At 40.9% G+C, this 20276-nt stretch overlaps 2 protein-coding genes across 2 annotated transcripts; one reads left to right on the top strand and one right to left on the bottom strand.

The window, feature by feature from the left end:
• Positions 1-297: 297 nt before the first annotated feature.
• Positions 298-1617, bottom strand: LOC127754408 (putative F-box/LRR-repeat protein At3g28410). The gene is given in 5 exon segments (XM_052279921.1): positions 298-721; positions 762-816; positions 819-858; positions 1037-1280; positions 1345-1617. Coding segments are annotated over 5 exon segments (870 nt in total). The 5' UTR covers positions 1467-1617; the 3' UTR covers positions 298-312.
• A 14901-nt stretch (positions 1618-16518) lies between these two features.
• Positions 16519-19899, top strand: LOC127754125 (uncharacterized). Its single transcript, XM_052279591.1, has 2 exons — positions 16519-17594; positions 19364-19899. The coding sequence occupies exons 1-2, from the start codon at positions 16654-16656 to the stop codon at positions 19428-19430; spliced, it is 1008 nt and encodes a 335-aa protein (XP_052135551.1). The 5' UTR covers positions 16519-16653; the 3' UTR covers positions 19431-19899.
• Positions 19900-20276: the final 377 nt, after the last annotated feature.

The raw sequence follows: 20276 nt of genomic DNA, 5'->3' as shown, positions 1-20276 counted from the left end.
TTTTTGCAGATGAGTATACATAGGTAGTCAACTGGTCTCATACACAAATGCATGTAAGTTTTATATTTGAGCATAGTTATTCATTTGTAGTATTTTATTTTTCAGACTTTTAGTTGGGATCTATTGCAACACAAGACATTATACTAGTAATCACAGATAAACCACCTTGATGTAGCATGACATTAAAGATATCTTATCGGTAGCCACACACATAAGCCACATTGTGCTAATTTACAGAATACATATACTAAACAAATAAAACAACGATACAGATAGCACAACACAAACAGTCGATCATACACAACAACAGAATTAAGCACAAAGTAGGCAAAAACATACCGCACCAGGTTCAGCTACCAACTCCAAGCTTTTTGCCATTGAAATACCCTTCAGAAGCACACAATCTCCACTGTCAACACCATTAGCACCACAATTATCACAGCTAGCATTAGTACAACTACCCCCAAATTCTTCTTTACCACAAATATCTCTAGAGTCTCGGAACCTGATAAATGCCTTTACTAGAGATGGCATTATTTCCAGCACAGGAGCTTTACCCACACAATCAGTTATTTCCAACCTCACCAAACTTGGAGCAGAAATCCGAAATTGGCGAAAAAATATACAGTCAATCATGGTCAGCTCTTTAAGTGACTGAGACGATATCTTCTCACCGTCTATATAGCAGAACTTCATCCATAGGGCCTCCAGTGCTGGGAAGCTCAAAGAATCAACAAAACCACATAATAATGACACATTACTAAGCTCTAACCTCGTCAAGCGCTGGGAGATAAGAGGCAGCTTGGCTAGAGAAAAGTTATCGTTGTGCTCATGCAATTCGACCTTCATTATCCGAGCTTTGCGCAACAGAGGCATATCTGGTAAGTGAGTCAACCTGTGGTTCACCACAGCCCTCCCCAAAAGCACCGATTTTGATCTCGCACATATCTAGCGGCATTCTGCGGTCCCGGTAGCGAATCAAACAATTCATAAACCTGTTCAGGTTCCTGACGTCGTGCTTGTTCAGATACCATGGATGGAAGACACGCAGAACAGGCATGGATTTCCACAGGTGGCGCCAGCGCCGGGCGAGCACGCAGGTCCGGACGGCCTGCTTCGCCGGCAGGAACGACATCACGTGCTGCAGGACCTCGTCCGGGAGGGCGTTGGTCCAGTCACCCCCGCCTTCCACATCAGCAGCCGTCTTCTTGATCTTGTGGCTGCCGCGCACATTTGCTCCCTCTTGCCGCATTTCGTCGAACAGGTGGTGAGCGCCAAACCTGGAGATCAAAACCGTGAATTCCTATCGACACCAGAATGACCAGCACATCGCGGGCGAGTTACCTGGGGCAAGATGGAGGTGGGGGGGTGGAGCAATGGAGCAGCCTAGCAACCCGCCCCGAGGCGCAGTTCTTGATGCCTTCCCTAGTTTCCTGCTCCCTCACCGGCCCGACGGCCGCGCGCATCCAGCCAATGCGGCTTGCAAGCAACTGTAGGCGGCGGCGGCTTGGACTTACTTGGGTTCTAGAAGTTTCTAGAAGCTGGAGGAAACAAAAACGGCAAGCAATAGAGGGAGGATGATTCTAATATCTCGGATGGACGCGTTTCTTGCATGCCACATAAATGATTATGAAAAAATTCAAAAAAAATTTACAAGATAGGTTAATATGTAATATATCATTTCACAAACATGCAAGTTCCAGTTCGACTTCTACAAGTTGTAACAAAAATAACAAATTAAACTCTAACTAGTATACGTATATTCACACGCATTTTTGTGAGAGCAGGTACAATAGGTACCCATATGCTGGCTATATCATACGTGGAAGATGGAAAAGTAGAGAGTGTGTAAAACGGGCGCTAGTTTTATCACCGGCTTGGCACAAGCTCCAAACCTACATGCATGTGGGTAACACAGGCTTGCTGAGAGTAAAAGGCTGAAATGGCGGGCCCTACATATAATAAAGTAAATTTGTTTTATAGCAGATGGGCCAACGCTTATTGTACTGATTGGCTCTTATATTACCTGCAGATGATGTGTATGAAATTAGAGCCGGCAACAGGCTACACTATTAAACTTACTCTGAAGTGATATATTACATATTAACCTATCATGTCAATTTTTTTAAAAAAAATTTATAACTATTTAGATGACACGCAAGAAACGGGTGGACGTCCACCCGAGTGTTTAAAATAGTTTCCCCAATAGAGGGTTCGATTCGTGCCAAATCTTTTTCAGTTTTAGGGGAATGGGAAGAAGAACTTTTGCATGTAAACCCTGGTTTCTGGTAATATTCGCTTGCGCTCTCATGGATTCGGATCGCTATCGTTGGAATCCGTTTGATCCAAGTGGGACGAGTAGGATTGAAGAGAAAACAAACTGTTTACACCTAAATTTGACATCCATGATTGAAATAGAGGAAATTGCCAAAATTTAGAAGTTGTGTCGGTTTTCCTCTAAGAGGGCCGGTCTGACCGCCGTGTATGGATCGGTCTGACAGCCGCCAGAAGGCCGGTCTGACCGGTGGTGTGTGGCCTAACCGACAGAATCCGAGCCCGGGTCTGTTTCATCGGCTCAAGTTTTTTTTTTCTCGGGAAGGCATGTTTCAGGTTTCCTTTGGTTTCTATCCCGAGTTGAACTGCCAAATCTTTTCTCGATTTGGTCCCATCCAGATCTCAAATTGAACTGCCAAAGATTTTGGATGCGATGCTTAGCCAAGTAAGGGTACGCTCTATATAGCGGTTAGGATTAACTAGTTAGCCGCAGAACAAATAATATAAGCCATTAACATTAATTATGTACTTATCTATTGTAAACTTTAATATGGATTCACTTGATTTTTTAGAGATCTATGTATAAAGTTTTAGCACAAAACACATCACATTGTTTATCAGTTTGGAAAGGGTGCTCACTTTAAACGATGAATTAGTACAGCTGAAACCCAGTTTAGAACGCGGCCTAAATCTCCACATATTTGCAGCCACTATCGGTTGAGGCTCCAAAGGTAAGATGTTGGAGCAAACTGAACTCCTGAAACTGTCACTGACAAGATGAAGTTCAGTTTCCTAAACTCCTTTACCTTCACAGGAAAATCATCTGTTTCAGTTGCAATATTTCAGCCCCATTCAACTGCCATTTTATAGAGACAAGTTCAACTGAAAGCTCCAGCGCCTGCAACTCCATCAAATGTTCTCTACCATGAGTTGTCCTTGCTATGATGTTCAGAACAGAAAGTTGTAAGCTGCAATCCCTGTTTTGGTAGCTCATGTTAGTGGAGAAGGGTCGTAAAATTTAGTTGGAGATTAGGCTTTTATTTCTTGGTTCTCCTCCTGTACCTTATCCCCTTCACTTTATCTTTTTGGTCCGCTTTGTACATACATTTATTTCTTCTTAATACAAAGATATGCTTCTTGCGTATTAAAAAAAAAGAACAGAAAGTTGTGAGAAGTAGTTCTGCTTTTTCTAACAGAATCGGAATGGCAGGAACAATTGGTAAACGTGATTAACAATAAAATAATCAAATCATCTTCGCATGATGATACACACCTGTGCCGTGCCTACCGTTCGATCTCATGAACACCAGAATATATTTTCCTCATTTAAGAAAAGTTTGAAGTGTAGTCTTTGCAAGCTTGAAGACAACACGAATCTGTTCTGAAGTTTCATGCCATGTTCAGAGGTTCAGATTTCAAACAACTTATTTTTCAATATCACTTCTGAAGTTGCGCGTTTTCTCTCGACTGCTGATCTCACTAGCCATATAGCTTTGTCCTTGGTGTGTACTTGTGATTTCAAGTCAAGTATGGCTGTGTTTAGTTCAGCGCAAAATAAAGTTTAGATTTTGGTTGACATTGGAGATGATGTGACTGAAAAGTTGTGTGTATAACAGGTTGATATGATGAAAAAGTACTGAAGTTTGGATCCAAATTTTGAATCTAAACACAGCCTATATATCTTTTCGAAATGAGCGGCTCTGTTTGGCATTTATCTGTCACGCCTAACCCAACAACGTCAGCTTAACTTTTCACCCATCTTATCAAAAAGGGATTATTCAACCTCTTCTTGTCCCCTTTATGTACTAGCTATGGATCAAAGACGAGAGCAGAAGTCGTACGTGAAGACATTTTAGTTATCATCAAATCAAAGAAGAAAAAAAAGGGCATTTAGGGGTGCGATTATTGGAAAGTAAGAACATGACCAAAAGAATTAAAATTAAGTGCAAAGAAACCACGTACGGAATAACTTTTTTCAAAAAAAGAAAAGAAAAGCGGAGAATGATTTGAGACCTACATTTCGAATTAATAGAGAGAGCTTGCAAATAAAAAAAGTCCACTTAGCTTGCAATGCGATCCAATTTTAGTTTTCTCAAAGAGATAAAATATATAACATTGGATCAATCAGTTTAGCCATTGTAATTTGTAAAATTAGTTTAACCAAGGTGGTCTAAAGAAGGCACCTTTAACGGAATGTTCCACCTAGACCTAAATTTACATCTAATTAAACTCCACGGTGATGAAACTCTGGCTGTGTTTAGTTCCACGTCAAAATAGAAAGTTTGACTAAAATTAAAAGTTCGAAGAAAAAGGTTAGAAGTTTATGTATATAGAAAAATTTTAATGTGATGGAAAAGTTAAAAGTTTAAAGAAAAAGTTAGAAACTAAACTTGGCCTCTGTCTTGGACACTAGAAGCACTAGCTGGCTACTAGCATGCATGCATATTTGTCCAAGTTCAAAACCGTGTAACACAAGTTTAGTAGTCTTTGGATGTATATATGCATAGACCACAGTTCTAAAAACAAATGCATATAGACCATGGACTCTGCTCAATCTTGACCATGGCATGCATTGTTTCTCCGGTCTAATCCCCGATTTGAGCCACACAATAAATCAATAATAATGCTAAAATCTCGAATTTACTGTAGTTATTATCTCCGCTTCACAATTTGTTGTCTACACCCATCACGTGCAAGTGCAAAAAAAGGTCCCTCGTCATTTTCTTGATATTTTATCAGCCTGCACAACCAAAATTTTAAATTTAAAAACTACTACTATTGGATTTTAAATCATGAGTAAATACAAAAGTTTTACTTATAAATTAGTTCTTAATTTCTTATCGATCATTTTTCAACGGCCTTCTATCATACATAACCCACATGATTAGAACCCAACACAGTACTTAGCCTGTGTTTGGTTTTTAGGGGATGGGAACTAATCCCTCATGCACGGAAAACTGAGCTATCCATTAGCACGTGATTAATTAAGTATTAGCTATTTTCTTTTCAAAAGTATATTAATTTATTTTTTTAAGCAACTTTCGTATAGAAACTTTTTACAAAAATACACCGTTTAGCAATTTGAAAAGTGTGCGCACGAAAAACGATGAAAAGGGGTTAGAAAAAGGAAGTGCCGAACACACCCTTATCCAGGGAGAAAGCTCCTCTACTAACTTAACAACCATCACTACACACTTAACAGCACACCGAAAATTTTACATAAATTTCACACCAAATATATTAATTTAGTTCATCATTTTTCATATAAGTACTCCTGAAATTGTCACCTTCTAGAAGGGTGGTCTAGTTGGCAAGCATCCCTCCCACACTCAAGTGACAAGTGACATGTCATCCTGACGTCATTGCCATTTGCAAACCCAATTATGACATCAGCAGCTTAGTCGGCGTAAGCATGCAAGCTACTACTTCGTGTACTACGTGTTTGTGTGTGTGTGTGTGTGTGTGTGACTATATGTGTGCATGCACGTGCGACCGTGCGAGTTGTGATCGAGACCGCACGTGCGTGTTCGAAGTCTCAGGCGCTAATTAAAGTCTTTTGTGCGTGTTACCTACGTTCGCTCGCGTCCACAACCTCTGAAATTCCGGCATGCATGTAAACTGACGAACAACTTTGATGTTTGTGTTCCAACGGGCAACGGGGGAGCCAACTAATATTCGTTGCAATGCACGGATTTTTTATCTAGTTTTTCAAAAAAATAAGTATGTATGAATGTATTTAAAACATATTTCTTTTAACTTTATATAATAGTAAATTTGCTTGTCTATATAGCGTACGTCGAATAGTAATTATAAAACCATTCTGCTATATTCAGAAGAGAAAAATAGATTCGTAATTTGCTCTCCTCTTCTTTATATATAGCAAAAACTAGTCGTCTATTTTCAGCCAACTCACTAGCAATGAAAAATATTACTCCCTCCTACTTAAAGGGTATAATATACTCACTATGTCCTCTAATATAACGGATTTTGACATTATGCATTCACTGTTTGATCATTCATCTTATTAAAAAAATTTGGAATTATTATTTATTTTATTTGTGGCTTACTTTATTAGCCAAAGTAGTTTAAGCACAACTTTTTGTTTTTTATATTTGCACAAATTTTTTTAATAAGACGAATGGTCATACAGTGAAAACAAAATGTCAAAATCCCTTATACTAGAGGACGAATGGAGTAATTGACAGTGAAACTTATTTTGACCACCAATAATTCTTAAAATATTTATTTGAAATTATAGAAAATATTTTGGCATAATTTTTTCCTTATATATACTTTATAATACTATATTTTTTTATACAATTACGTTATCTCTAATAAAAACATAGTAGTCAAACTTAACCGAATAAAGTAATATATTGAAATACGAATAAAGTCATATATTTACTAAGATAAGTAAGAATTACTAATCCTTCTTAGTGTAGTTTGGGATGTAATCCTTCAAATACGTATATAAAACGAAGCATGAATCATCACATAATTAATTAAGTATTAGCTTAAAAAATTTAAAAAAATTAATATGATTTTTAAAATATCTTCTCTATAGGAAAAATTTGTATAAAACTGTTGAAAAATTTGTGCGCGAAAAACGATGATGAAGACGTTGAGAGAGGAAGAGAGAAAGAACTGAATGTAATGTGTATCAAAACTAAATGCAGACGTGTACGCAGTACGTGCGTGCATCCCAGTGCTTTGTTGTGAATGCGCGAGCCATTCCGAATTTCCGAGGACTAATTTGCACGCCGCTGATCACACGTACGTAGGCTGATCGGGCGTACGTCCACACGATCAAGCATCAACGGTCAGGATTTCATCCATCGATCGATCGAGTGCTCGTCTGTTTCAAACTTCATGCGTAGTATCACACGTATGAATATTGTGACATGTTTGACTATCCCGATGGATCTGAAACCCACCGCCGTTGCATGAGATATATATGGTTTTGCCACAAAGAAGGGAATGGCTAGATTTCAGGCACATAAAATTTTCAGTCACCTAAAATAGTATATTTCTAAGCTATCTGTTGACGTAAAACACGAGGCCTGAAAGATCTGCTTAACTTCAGTGCAGGTCCAAAACTCGTCTTCGGGTGTGTTAGCGTGCTAGTTGATTTGATCCTGCAATCAACAAGAAATAGAGACAAAGAGACCGCGGTTAAATCTATAAATGATAGCCGATCGGCTAAGTGCCGATGACATATCATTTATCTTTGAGCCGATGTCATATGTAAATCGATCGGCAAATATAAATAGATAATAAAGAACTAAATCTACTAGATCGGCTGTAGATATCAACAATATATAGTTTTATATCGATATATACTTAAATCAAGTGATTGAGATAGATCGGTCGCCATGCCGAGATAGTATAAATCACTTAGATTGAAATATATATTAATAACAGAACTATATATATTTATAGCATAGCCGATCAGATAGATCTAGCATGTATCGGGTAGTACTCCAATACAACTCTATGATAAGATGTTAAAACAAGCAGAATATACCAACAAAAGCTTGATATACCTAGATGCAATAATATCTTGACATAAAGGGCATATCTAACGTATCAATGAAGCATGTAGAGCAAATATAGTTAAATCAGATAAGATCGGCTGAAACTCCAATACTACCCTAATCGGCAACCAGAAGGCAGGCTAGAGATTGATATTCTAAGCACGACTTAATAGATTAAACTCAACTGATGCAGCATTAAGTATGAAAAGAAGAACAATATCTAGACAATCAAGCCGCTGGAAGTTTCATAGAGTGGTGGATATCTTATATAATCTAAATCAACGTCGATATTTAACCTAATCGGCTGCCCTCTATCAACAGATGTTAGCCGATAGTAGATTAGATGGCGATATTGCTAGAGATTATGTAAGATATATGATAACTCGACGAATTACATAAACAAGATTAGAGTATCATAAAGATGGAAGCACTAATCCCGAGAACACAAGCCGTCATAACAAGTTTTACCTCTTGTTGAAGATCGAAACCGATGCAGCTCAACCCGAAAGCAAGAACTCGTCGAAATAAAACTAAAGCAAAAGGATGGCGATGCGCCGAAATTGTATTGAACGTGTGTGTTAATAATTACATAGGGCTCGGGGTCTATTTATACCCGAGAATTACAAGATATGTCCATACCGGACACGACTATTATCTCTAACAAACTCTAAGATACCATAAGTTTTTGCGGCAGACTTTTGCCCATATTTATCTCTAAGGAATTAACAATAAAATATCATAATTAATAGATACAATCGCCTTTCCAGGACTCTATCCATGTATGGCAATCATCTTGAAGCACGTCAACTTAAACCCGACATCGGATACAAGTCGTATTGTCGAAATCGGCTGTATCACTTAACCCAGTTTGACTCGGACTTAGCCGATCCTAATCGTAGCCGATCCAAACCTCAGCCGATTCTTACTCTGTCTCCGTGATAATCCTCATCTTCGATTCCGCTTCAATCCAACCTTCTTTCTGATGCAGATATTACCAAATTTGATCGTTAACAGTATCTGTGGTGATTTAATAAATTTTAATATATGTTGGTCCAATCTTCTGACTCGGAGGTGCTTATATGGGGTAGTGATGTACATGTGTGTCCATACGGATAAGTGTGCGCGTGTTGTGTGCGTTTGCATTTGCACTATGTTTCTAAAATAAATTTACAGTGGTATATAATGTGCAATTTTAGATTGTAAATTTGTTGTTATATATTGTAGGAAAAAGTATGAATTACCCCCCCGAACTATCGCGGTCGTCCGAATTACCCCCTGAACCACAATAAAACCGGACATTCTTCACCCCCAACTATGCAAACCGGACAAATTACCCCCTGACCTAATCCGTGGTGGTTTTGGTCTACGTGGTGGTCCAGTCAGCAATTTATTTATTTAAAAAATAGGTGGACCCACCTGTCAGTTTCTATCTCTCTCTCTCTCCTATCTCTCACTGTCTCACTCTCTCTCCCTCTTCTCCTTCGGACGGCGACGGCCGAGCCAGCAAGCGGAGGACGGCGATGGCCAAGGCAGCGGCGAGGCGAGGCGAGGCGGCAGCGACGGTGGAGAGCGGTGGGGGCGGAGGAGAGGCGAGCGCGGTGGGGGTGGCGGAGAGGCAAGCACGGCAGGGGCAGAGGATGCGAGGCGGCGGCGGCAAAGCAGGGCGGGCGCGGTAGGGGTGGCGGTGAGGCGAGAGGCGGGGACGGAGGAGGCGAGGTGGTGGAGTAGGAGGCAAGGCGGCAGAGAGGCGAGCGTGGCAGCGAGGCGAGAGGCGGGGGCGGAGGAGGTGAGGTGGCGCAGGGGCGGCGGAAGAGGCGAGCGGCGACGGGGTGCGGCGGCGGAGGCAAGCGCGATGTCCTTCCATTTGTGGACGCGGGTCAACGGGCCGGTCGCCGGCGGCAGCAGCGGCGGGAGGAGGTAGGTGTTCACGGCGAATCCCCGCGCCGTCGTCCACCCGCCAACCGCCTCGCCGCCGCGCTCGCCTCCTCCGCCGCACCCCGCCGCCGCTCGCCTCCTCCGCCGCCTCGCCTCCGCCCCCACCGCTCGCCTCGCCGCTCGCCTCGCCGCTGTGCTCGCCTCTCCGCCGCCGCCGCCTCGCCTAGCCTCGCCTCGCCGCTGCCTCCTCCGCCGCGCTTGCTGGCTCGGCCGTCGCCGTCCGAGGGAGAAGAGGCAGAGAGAGAGAGAGTGAGACAGTGAGATAGAAGAGATAGGAGAGAGAGATAGAAACTGATAGGTGGGGCCCACCTATTTTTTAATAAATAAATTGCTGAATGGATTACCACGTAGACCAAAACTACCGCAGATTAGGTCGAGGGGGGTAATTCGTCCGGTTTGCATAGTTGGGGGGTGAAGAATGTCCAGTTTTGTGGTTCAGAGGGGTAATTCGGATGACCGTGATAGTTCGGGAGGGGGGGTTAATTCGTACTTTTTACTACATTTTTTAAACCTTTTCTATTAGAAAGAGAAATGAGTATCGAGGATCGTTATCCCTTCTTTCTCAACTCACATCTCTCGTTTTCCGCATGCTTACTTTTCAAACTATAACTGTGCGTCTTTTATAAAAGTTTTCTATAGAAAAGTTACTTTACAAAATCTTATTAATTTATTTTTTAAGAGATAAGGTTGGGACCTTGCATCCCGAACTCAGCCTTAAGAAAGAGACTTTATTTCAGTCACCTGAAATTTAGACTTTCTGTTTAAAATAAAGTTTGACAAGTACGAATCGGCTTCTTATACGCTAGAAGATATTTGTTATTACACGTAATAAAACTACGGAATGTATATATTCATGTGGTTGAAGAAAATGAGACCGAGGTGATGAAATTGCCGTGGCATTAATTGTTACAATCATACGAGGAATGTGGCTACCATGGGCGCTCTTTCGAAACCGATGATTAATCATCAATTGGCTACTAGAAACTTAATTTGGGGAATCCCTTTTGTCCATTTGGTGTTGAGAGATCCAAGCATAGAGGCAACATGTGGAAATTTGGATGAGGAAAACAACACGAACATTTGGGGTTTGCTTTGCCTGATGCTCTCTCATGTGGGCCATGTGTTAAGCCAAATTAAAATTAACTAGCTAGGTCATGTTTATAGGAAATGTGCACATCAATGTTTGAAGTTAAAAATTTGTTCATGCCAAAATGAACGCTAGCCTGGTAAAAACATAATAATTTTACTACGAGATATCGTGACTTCGTGTTTTTATATTAGCTCTTTGCTACTGTGGAGACTTTTTTGAAACTGATGAATGGCTAATAGGAGCTTTGGGAAGCCTCTTTTGTCCATTTGGTGTTGAGAAAAAGCCCAAGCATTGGGCAGCCTGTGGTATTTGGATGAGGAAAACAACATGAACATTTTTTAGGTTGATTTGCTTGATGCTCTCATGTGGTCAGAGCCAAAACTAACTAACTAGGTTATGTCTATATATATTAAATGTGCTCTTCATTTTGGTTTTAGCTTAAGGCTGAGTTCATAACAGAGGTTCATCTGTAATTTTTATAGTACGTGAAACGAAACAAGTTATTAGTGCATAATTAATTAAGTAATATATATTTATTTGATATTTTTAAGAAACTTACCTATAGAAAAATTTTACATAAAATACATTAGTTAGCAATTCAGGAACATGCTCACAGGAAAGAAGGAAATAGCCGTTCCACATAGTCGTTCAGAATTCAGCCAATACTTGGTCATACCAAACTGAAAATCTGAGACTTGGTATGCCAATATTTAAGCCAATTTTATGGTGAAATCAAGGTGATCAAAACAGCTGCTCCAACTTTAATTTGGCTCTGCTCTAGTTTTGGTTTGGTCCAGTAACAAAGCACCATATTTTTGTCATGCATTAGGCAATAGCCACCCCCAGTTTTGACATAATCAGCCTTACGTTTAATTGCACCTTACCATCACAAGGTACTACTAACACAGAACCATCACGGCAAACGTCTGGAAATAATTGTATTCACACACAAAGTCAAAATTGATTAATCATGGTATATACTTCATCAAGTACCTATTAATTAGGAGTATATCTATCATGACGGATAGGAGAAACAATTAATTATATTCACACACAAACTGAATGCCACGTCACAGCTCGATCGATCGAGTCCATATATATATCGTGATGGCAAGCTAATTATATTGAGCACAAATTATGTTAATGCATGCACACTAACGAAAGTAAATTAAACAATAGCCCCAGACTGGTCGATCGACCATAATATAATATTTCGCTTTTGATATCTTCTGAAGACCTGTATCTGTATCTAATAATGAATATCTGACGATTTGTTCATTGAAAATGAGACACTCAAGATATATATATTCAGTTGTTTTAATTGTACTTGTATCTGAATATTTCAAAGTTTTGTGCTGTGGAATAGTTTAACCATATCTGAAAACGACGTGTAGATTCTGTCTTCTGTGGCAGATTGATATCGTCATAGTAATTGAAGCAACATTTCTTCTATCCTTTTTTTCTGAACAAAATTGAACTAGTATTAATTTTCAACTTATATTAATGTACCGCAACCATGCGTGCGCATGATTGTTCTAGATGGTGAATTGAGTGTTGAGAAGACAAAACTAAGAAAAGGAGCTGAGGAATGCAAATTACAATCAGACAGCTGATTAACAAGTTCTACTCCAAGCATGCATCAACAGCTTTACCGACATAATTCTTTATAAAAAATCTTATAATTCACCCAACATCGATCCTTCGAAAACGAAAACATTGACCTAAAAATTCAACATAGATTTGCATCGGTCCGCTAGTCAGTGAGAAAACATATAAAGACATCTCGTCCGCATAAATAATAAAACCTTTCTTTCCTCTTTTACATAAAAAAAAGCACTACAATCGCTGTGAATTGAAACCAAAGAAAAGGTAGAATCCCATCGAAAGAGAAGCCTTGTCGTCCCCCACGGGAAAATATTTGTACCCGTTTTTCAAAAGTCATTTCATTCTAGAGTCCCCAGTGGCTCCTCAACCACCTGCAAATTATCACCAACATCTAGAAACCCATGACTTCCTGACCCCCCTGCAAAGTCTCCTATCTCTCTCATACTGTTCATTTATATGTGCAATTTGTGCATGCAGTGACAGACAAAAAGGAACAAGAAAATTGACTGATTACTGTGCCACTAAAATTCTATTCTAATCATCCAAAATATTAGTCTCGTAATCCTTGAGATTATATTCTATAAACTTAAGAGAGATCTAATACTACAAGTTACAGATTATAATAATTTAGTTGATGTCTTGCTTAACCTGAGATAGGTACGAGTGCTACTCTCTCTGTCACAGATTTATAAAGATTTAACTCATTAAATATTCGACTGAAAATTAGTCTAATACAAATTAAATTTTATTTTTTAAGAAATAATATTGTTTAATTGATATTTGAATTTACTTTTTCTATCGTTATGATTTTTGTTGCTACATCTTATAGTGTGTGTAAGAAACTAAAAGTTAAAAGGTAGTTTTAGACATCGTGTCATGTTTGACAGTGATATATATTATGGAACAAAGGCAGCAGTAGTATTTTGATTAACCACGGATTATTTAGTGGTTGTGAGATGTAACAGCTCAAGACATGTAGCAACCATCATGTCAGTTTTTTCTCCATCGGTCTAAGCACGTGCCAGACATCTGGATGGCTACTGAACTATACTGCAAATTATAAACACTGAATCGCTTTCATCGAGCTGTTAATTGCATGCTGTGTCAATTAGGGGCTGAACACAATCGATCGATCCGTACAGTTTCAGCGTCATGAAAATGCCATATTTATATAGCATGGGTATCACATTTCAGAATGAACTAAAGTATCACAACAATTAGGGGCTGCACGAAATATAATGGATAGGAACAGTTCCTCTGTCATGAAAATGGCACAATTTTATACTATCACGTTTAAAACTAAGTAAAGCACTCACACTGATTAACCACCAACAAGCAAGCAAACATTTCAACACTCAATAAATCCAAGTGTACCCTTAGGTTTTCTTAATCACTCGCATTAATTATCAATCACCAAAACCGCCATCTATTTGCCACGTACTAACTAGTTCATAGAATTACATTAACACGTGGCAAATGAAAAAAGAACCGTACAACTGACATGTAGAATACATATATAATAAGAAAATTTCTTATTATGAGTTCTATATAAAACACACATCGTCCGACTCAGACGTTTTAACATGTGGTAACGAACACGTTACCGGTTCACCACCGCACATATCTCACATATTTTTGTGATGTGTGAACCGTGGCCACTGTCTTGAGTTTGTGAAGGTTTAGGTAGTTCCACCATATAGATCTTACTTATCGGACAACCATGTAACATCAACGCGGGGTATGTGGTATTATCGTACAATGATGGAGGCAGTGGTACACCTGGTAGACCTATGGTCGTGTCTCGTGTGGGCACACACAAACCACTACTAGCGACGTGAGAGAACACAAAGGAGGTGGCCCATGGCAACCGAAGTTGAGTTGAGGTAAAGATGAGGATAAGTAGGAGGCTGCACCAATGGTGCCTGGTGGCTCATTGGCCGGACCTACCGGCGGTAGCACACGCCTCCCCAGACCCCAGCTTGAGGGGTTAGGAGAAACATGATCCTATTTTTTAGCATTCCCGTTACAACAAAGTAAAGCACTCACACTTGTAAAATCAAAGGTGTTTTTTTATTATTATTCTGTGATGAACAATTGGGCATTGGATATTATTGGTTTTGTTATTTGGAATTTATTCACGAAGTGGTTTTGGAGATGATTGGATTCACAGGTGATCGCAGGATTCATTATTTCTTGTGACCGGTCAGACTGGGCTGTGTATGCCGGTCAGACCGGCGGTAATCGAGCGGTTGGACCGGCCAGCCCGCGGTCTGACCGGCCGACACTGTGTCGGTTTCGCTTTCGGGTTGTTTGTTTGGATATCCGTGATTATTTCATGATTATGGCTTCTAGATGGATACTATACGTATGTAATACTGTTGTTTGCTACTAATGAGTCAAGTTGGAGATAGCTTGGTCTCGGAATATGGTTTCTTTGTTTATTTCATGTGTAGGTGACTCGATGTCTCGGGAGAGTATTTGTAGTGATGGACCGGGAGTCGGCTTGGGGATAAGACGACGTCCGTGGTGGTCAGAGATTATGTGGGATACTTAGGCTAGAGTTGATGCACGTGGTTGATGGAGATTCCATATGGCATATGATGGAGGTATTGTGTGTGTATGGGATGCGGAGTCGAATTTGGAAGGAGTCCAAATTTGGTACGATTGGTTATGTAAAGTTTCTTTCTTGTACTAGAGGGTTTCCTAAGGTGTTTAGGACTCCTAGTATGAGTTTGGTTCCTGCCTGCCTCGGGTATAAATAGAGGGGGAGCGTGAGGCTTCCCGGTATCGCTTTTGAAAGCAATTGAGTTGAGTTTTGAGTTAGGGTTTCGAGTTTAGTCGAAATTTCTGTAAGGAGTGTTGTTTATGCACTTCGTAAATACAAAGAGAATCAATAAAGTCATCATCTACTTTTAGAATTCTTCGATTTATGTTTCACCGGGTTTCGGCGGTCTAACCGGCGACACACCGGCGGTCAGACCGGCGGCAAGGCGGCGGTCAGACCGGCGGGTGACCTTCGGTCAGACTGGGGGCGACAACAGGCGCGGCAGGGATTCTAGGACGGTCCAACCGGAAGATCAACACCAGTCAGACCGGCGGCTACGCTTCGGTCAGACCGGCAGATCAATCTCGGTCAGACCGACTTCCGTCGATTTCGAGAGTAACTTTTATTTCCGCTAAAAGTTTTCGGTTTTTGGGTATACCAACCATTCACCCCCGTCGATCCTACAACACTGATTAAACGCCATTGCAACAATCAAGCTAGCAAACATTTCAACACTCATGTCATGTACCCTTGGTTTATTTTAATCACTCGCATTAATTACCAATCACTTACACCGCCATCTATTAACATAATAACAAAATTTTAATATATCACGAATTATGCGTCATCCGACTCAGACGTGATCACACATGGTAGCGAACACATCACCATTTCACCACTGCACACATCTCACATATTAATACGAGAGGTGTGAACAGTAACCATTGTCTCGGGTTTATGAAGATTTTAGGCTGAGTTTGTCACTCACAACTCCCAACCTATACCCCTTCGTTTTTCACGCGCACGTTTTCCAAACATACTAAACAATAGTTTTTTTAAAAAAAATTACATAGGAAAGTTGTTTTAACAAAACATATTAATCTATTTTTAAAGTTTATTTTAACTAATGCTTAATTAGTAATACCATAATAGATCCCTTCGTTTTATGTGCGGGAGGTGAAGATACTACCATTAGTCCATCGGGTTCACATTATCTACCGTTATGACACTACTGTTATAAACACTGTCGTGCGGGATAATATAAAGTTAAGATCACGTAACGATAATGATATTATGGTAGAGGATTCCGACCCAATGGCTCCACGAATCCACGGTATGGACCTGACGGAGATGTACAGCAGCTTTGCTGTGATGTACAGTTCGGCGCCACGCCGTATATACACAAAGTACAGTGTAGTTTGTTTATAATTTAATTATTATTATTTAAAGCTTTGTATGTAATGTACTCCCTCCAAATTTAAATCCCGCTTTTAAATCTCTCACCAACGACCTTGCTTGCTTGCACCCACCCGCCATCGCTTTCCCTCCTCTCCTCTTCTCTCCTCTTCTTCTCCCCCTCCGCCTCCTCGCCTCCTCCTCCACATCGCCATTATTACACCTTCCTCTCCCTCTCCATCTCTCTTCCAACCTTTCTCTCTCTCGGCGTCGGGATGATGCCGATGCCGCCGTCGGGGCAGCGGCGGCTGGAGTTCAGCTTCCAGGGGTCGTCGGCGTCGGCGGTGGGTGGGGGAGGAGGGGAGTTCGAGAGGGTTAGGATGCGGAGCCCGCTGGGGAACCCGATGGCGGCGAGGGAAGGGGAGGAGGAGTCGCGGTGGCTGCAGGCGTCGCGGGTCGGCTCGCCGGAGTCCGGCACGCCGTCGCCGGAGTTCTGGGGGCAGCAGCAGCAGCAGCAGCTCCAGCGGCTCTACCCGGCGTCGGCGGGGAGCTCGCCGTCGAGGGCGCAGGCGATCGCCGGGTACCGACGCGAGATGCTCGACCTCGTCCGCGGCCTCCCCGAGTCCTGCTACGAGCTCTCCCTCCGCGACATCGTCGAGTCCCCTCCTCCTCCGCCGCCGCATCCTCTCCCTCCTCCTCCCCCCACCCCACCACCTCCCACCGCCGAAGCCACGATCACCGCGGCGGCGGCGGGCGCCATGGGCGAGGAAGCCAGCAAGAAGCAGGGGAAATCCACCACCGCCAAGACGGCGAGGAAGCAGAGGACGATAGGGCGGACGCGGAGCCGGAGCATGGACCGCAGCGTGAGCCTCGACACCGGCCTGCTCATCAAGCTCTTCCTCCCGCTCTCCGTCGGCGGCGGCGGCGGCGGGAAGAAGAAGGTGTCGCCCAAGCCGCCCGCCGCCGCCGCCGCCGGCGGCAAGAAGAACAAGACAAAGGGGAAGAAGAAGAAGAAGCAGGAGGCGCAGCTGCAGGAGGAGGAGTGGTGGAGCAAGGGCGGCGAGTTCAGCGAGGCCGGCACCAGCAGCAGGACGAGCAGCACCAACAGCACCAACAGCACTAGCAGCGGCAGCCATGGAAGCAGCAGCAGCAGCAGCATCGGAAATGGCCATGGCGGCGGCAACCCGAAGGCTCAAACAACCAGGAGCAGGAGCAGGTAAATTATTTTAGACTTGCTAATTGTGCATTATTTCAGTTTCTAGATGTAAAGTTTAGTTTCATTGGATCTTTTTTTTTGCATATCTCTTTTTTATTATTCTCGAATGGGAGTTTGGTTGGGTTTTAGGAATGGTGTCTTATTTCAAAATCTGTTTGTTTTTAAAAAAGTTGGAGAACAGAGTTTGCTAACTTAGGTTGATGGAACTTATTTAGTTGTAGTTTGGGGAAAAAATTATGCTCTTCTTGATTCTGTTAGATTGTGTTGGGTTCTTTGTGAATCGCTTGAGATCAGAATCGCAATTTAAAATATTGAAAATTAAGAAACAATGACCACACTTTAATCTCCATTTTTGTAGAGTTTTCCCTCACAAATAAGAAAAGTTATTTTGATACTAAACAATAAATAATATAGGAATTATTTCTATTATGTGCTGAAGATTTTCCACCGTTATTTTTTTCCAGCCAATTAGTAGTTTTGTATCCTGAGAAAACTTGTTTTCCCCAAAAATGAAGGAGAAAACAGTTGTTCTAGAAGTTAACCTTTTTGAAAATCCTACTGTTTGTCAATAGCTCGCACATAGCAGTCAGTACACTTTAATCTCCATTTTTATAGAGTTTTCCCTCACAAATAAGAAAGGTGAATTCAACATTAAATGAAAAACAACAATAATAATATGAATGTATTTCCACCATATGCTGAAGATTTTCTGCCATTAAACGTTTTCCTGCCAGCTAGCAGTTCCATCCCAAGAACCCTTTTTTCCAACAGATGAATGAGACAAATAAGTAGTTCTAGAAGACAACTTTTTGAAAAATTCCAAAAATCTGAGGTCAAGAGCTCACACATAACCACATACAAAATTCAAAGTCTGGAGATGGTAATAGACTGGATCAAAGTATAGCTCTGTCAGCAAATACGTCAAGTGTGAAAAAATTGTTCAGCTTAGGCTGCTAAAAACAACCCAACAATTTACACTGCCCCGTTGAGGAAGTTAGTGTGAAGCCATCAAGTTTGGAGGCAGATTGGTCAACACGGCTAGTGAGAGTCATAGCTTCAAGTCCATCTTGTTTCATCACAATCTAACTTAATTAGCAGTCAATCTATTCTACCTATAAAGTCTTCTTGGCAAATGGGGCATGACTTGACATAGTCTTTTGTTCACTCCTAGTTTGGCTTCTGAATTTGTGATGAGTTTCAGACAATGTTTGGTTTCTCAGTTTCAGAAAATTCTATATGTGGCCGTTGTTTGTCAATGGTTGCGCTTGTTTAAGGAGTATATATGTTCAACTTGTTGTTTGTAATTTTTGGTTTTTAGCATCACATTAGTAATCAATATTGTGGGTTGCACTAGTTATCCTTAAAAATAGGTCATCAGATAGATTATTTCAGACTAGTATGACATATTTGTAGGGTCATTTGAATAGATTTGGCCACAGTTGGATGCCACATGGACTCCAATCATTCATACATCCAATTTATGATCAGACAAATTATTTGTAGGATCTTTCTTCATGTTGGCTACTTTCCTTTTATTTCTTTTTTTCTTCTCCCAAGTGGTTTTGTTTCCTTTTCCAAAAGCTTAATTAAGGCCGGCTTCTTGTCACCTGAATCCTAATCATTGCACAAATGCTTTATGTCCTTTTGATGACCTATTGTGCTATTAATTCAGCAATAGCAATTCTAATCATCATCTTCCCACTAGGGACTACTAGAACATATCTAATTCAGAAAATGATCTAACAAACCCATTCTTTTGTTTTGTGCAGAAAGAGAATTGGGTGCTATGGTTTCTTCAAGAAAAACAAAAGCAAAAATGGAGGTGCTGAAGATTAGAACATGATGCAAATGAAGAAGTGGGCTACATCCAGGAAGAGGATATAAAGCTTCTGTAGTGATCTGCTTATACAACAAGCATCAGCATGCAAAAGGAGCTCATGCAATGATGCAAAAACATCAACTTTGCATACATAAAATCAGTGCAAGATGCATGAAACGATATGACACCAGTGAAAAGTGCAATGTGCACCATTATGACTGGCTCACACACAGAGAGATTATTTAGAGAGGGAAAGGAATGCATAAAAATACAGAGGACAAACACCCTGCAATGGCACTGAGATCTTTTATTTGCAACACATTTCCTGTACTTTCTGAAAGTCTCACATCTCTTGTACTATTCCTCTGTCTGTACATGTCCTAATGTAATAATTTCTTTGGTTTTTGTTAGTTACGTACTAATTAAAAGTTAAAACAGAGATTTGTGGATGATGACGCGCCAGTTCACTTGTTTACTTTTGCTTTTATGAATTGCCTTTCTTGACAAAGTTGTGCTGTGTTTCAACCAAATGGCCCCAAATAATCAATGACAAGATCTCAATAGAGATTCAGGCTTAAAATATTTTTTAGGTCAATGTGCAATTCCTAGCGTCCCATGAGCATATGTATACTATAGTTTTGCTTCGCATGATACCTACTACAAACAAATTAATGTAAGATAAAAATATAGCCTGCTTTTTAGCCTTGATCACTATTAGTTCATATGTAATGGAACGGAAAGAACAGATTAGTTGAGCCGATGGAGTTGCTTTTCATGTGAATTAATGTTTGTTAATGCGATGTGTGGAGCTAAGTGGAATCTAGCCCCTTGCAAAAGGGGTGGATTCTAGCCGTTTAGGTTTC

This window comes from Oryza glaberrima, chromosome 11, assembly GCF_000147395.1.
Source record: "Oryza glaberrima chromosome 11, OglaRS2, whole genome shotgun sequence".
Classification (NCBI taxonomy): Eukaryota; Viridiplantae; Streptophyta; class Magnoliopsida; order Poales; family Poaceae; genus Oryza; species Oryza glaberrima.
Note: the sequence above shows the minus strand (reverse complement) of the source record. Positions and strands in the feature narration are given on the sequence as shown.

Excerpts from the sequence above, each read along its gene's own strand:
- LOC127754125 (XM_052279591.1), top strand. The coding sequence starts at position 16,654 with ATGATGCCGATGCCGCCGTCGGGGCAGCGGCGGCTGGAGTTCAGCTTC. Across the intron at positions 17,595-19,363 it reads ACAACCAGGAGCAGGAGCAG|AAAGAGAATTGGGTGCTATG; the intron begins GTAAATTATTTT and ends TGTTTTGTGCAG.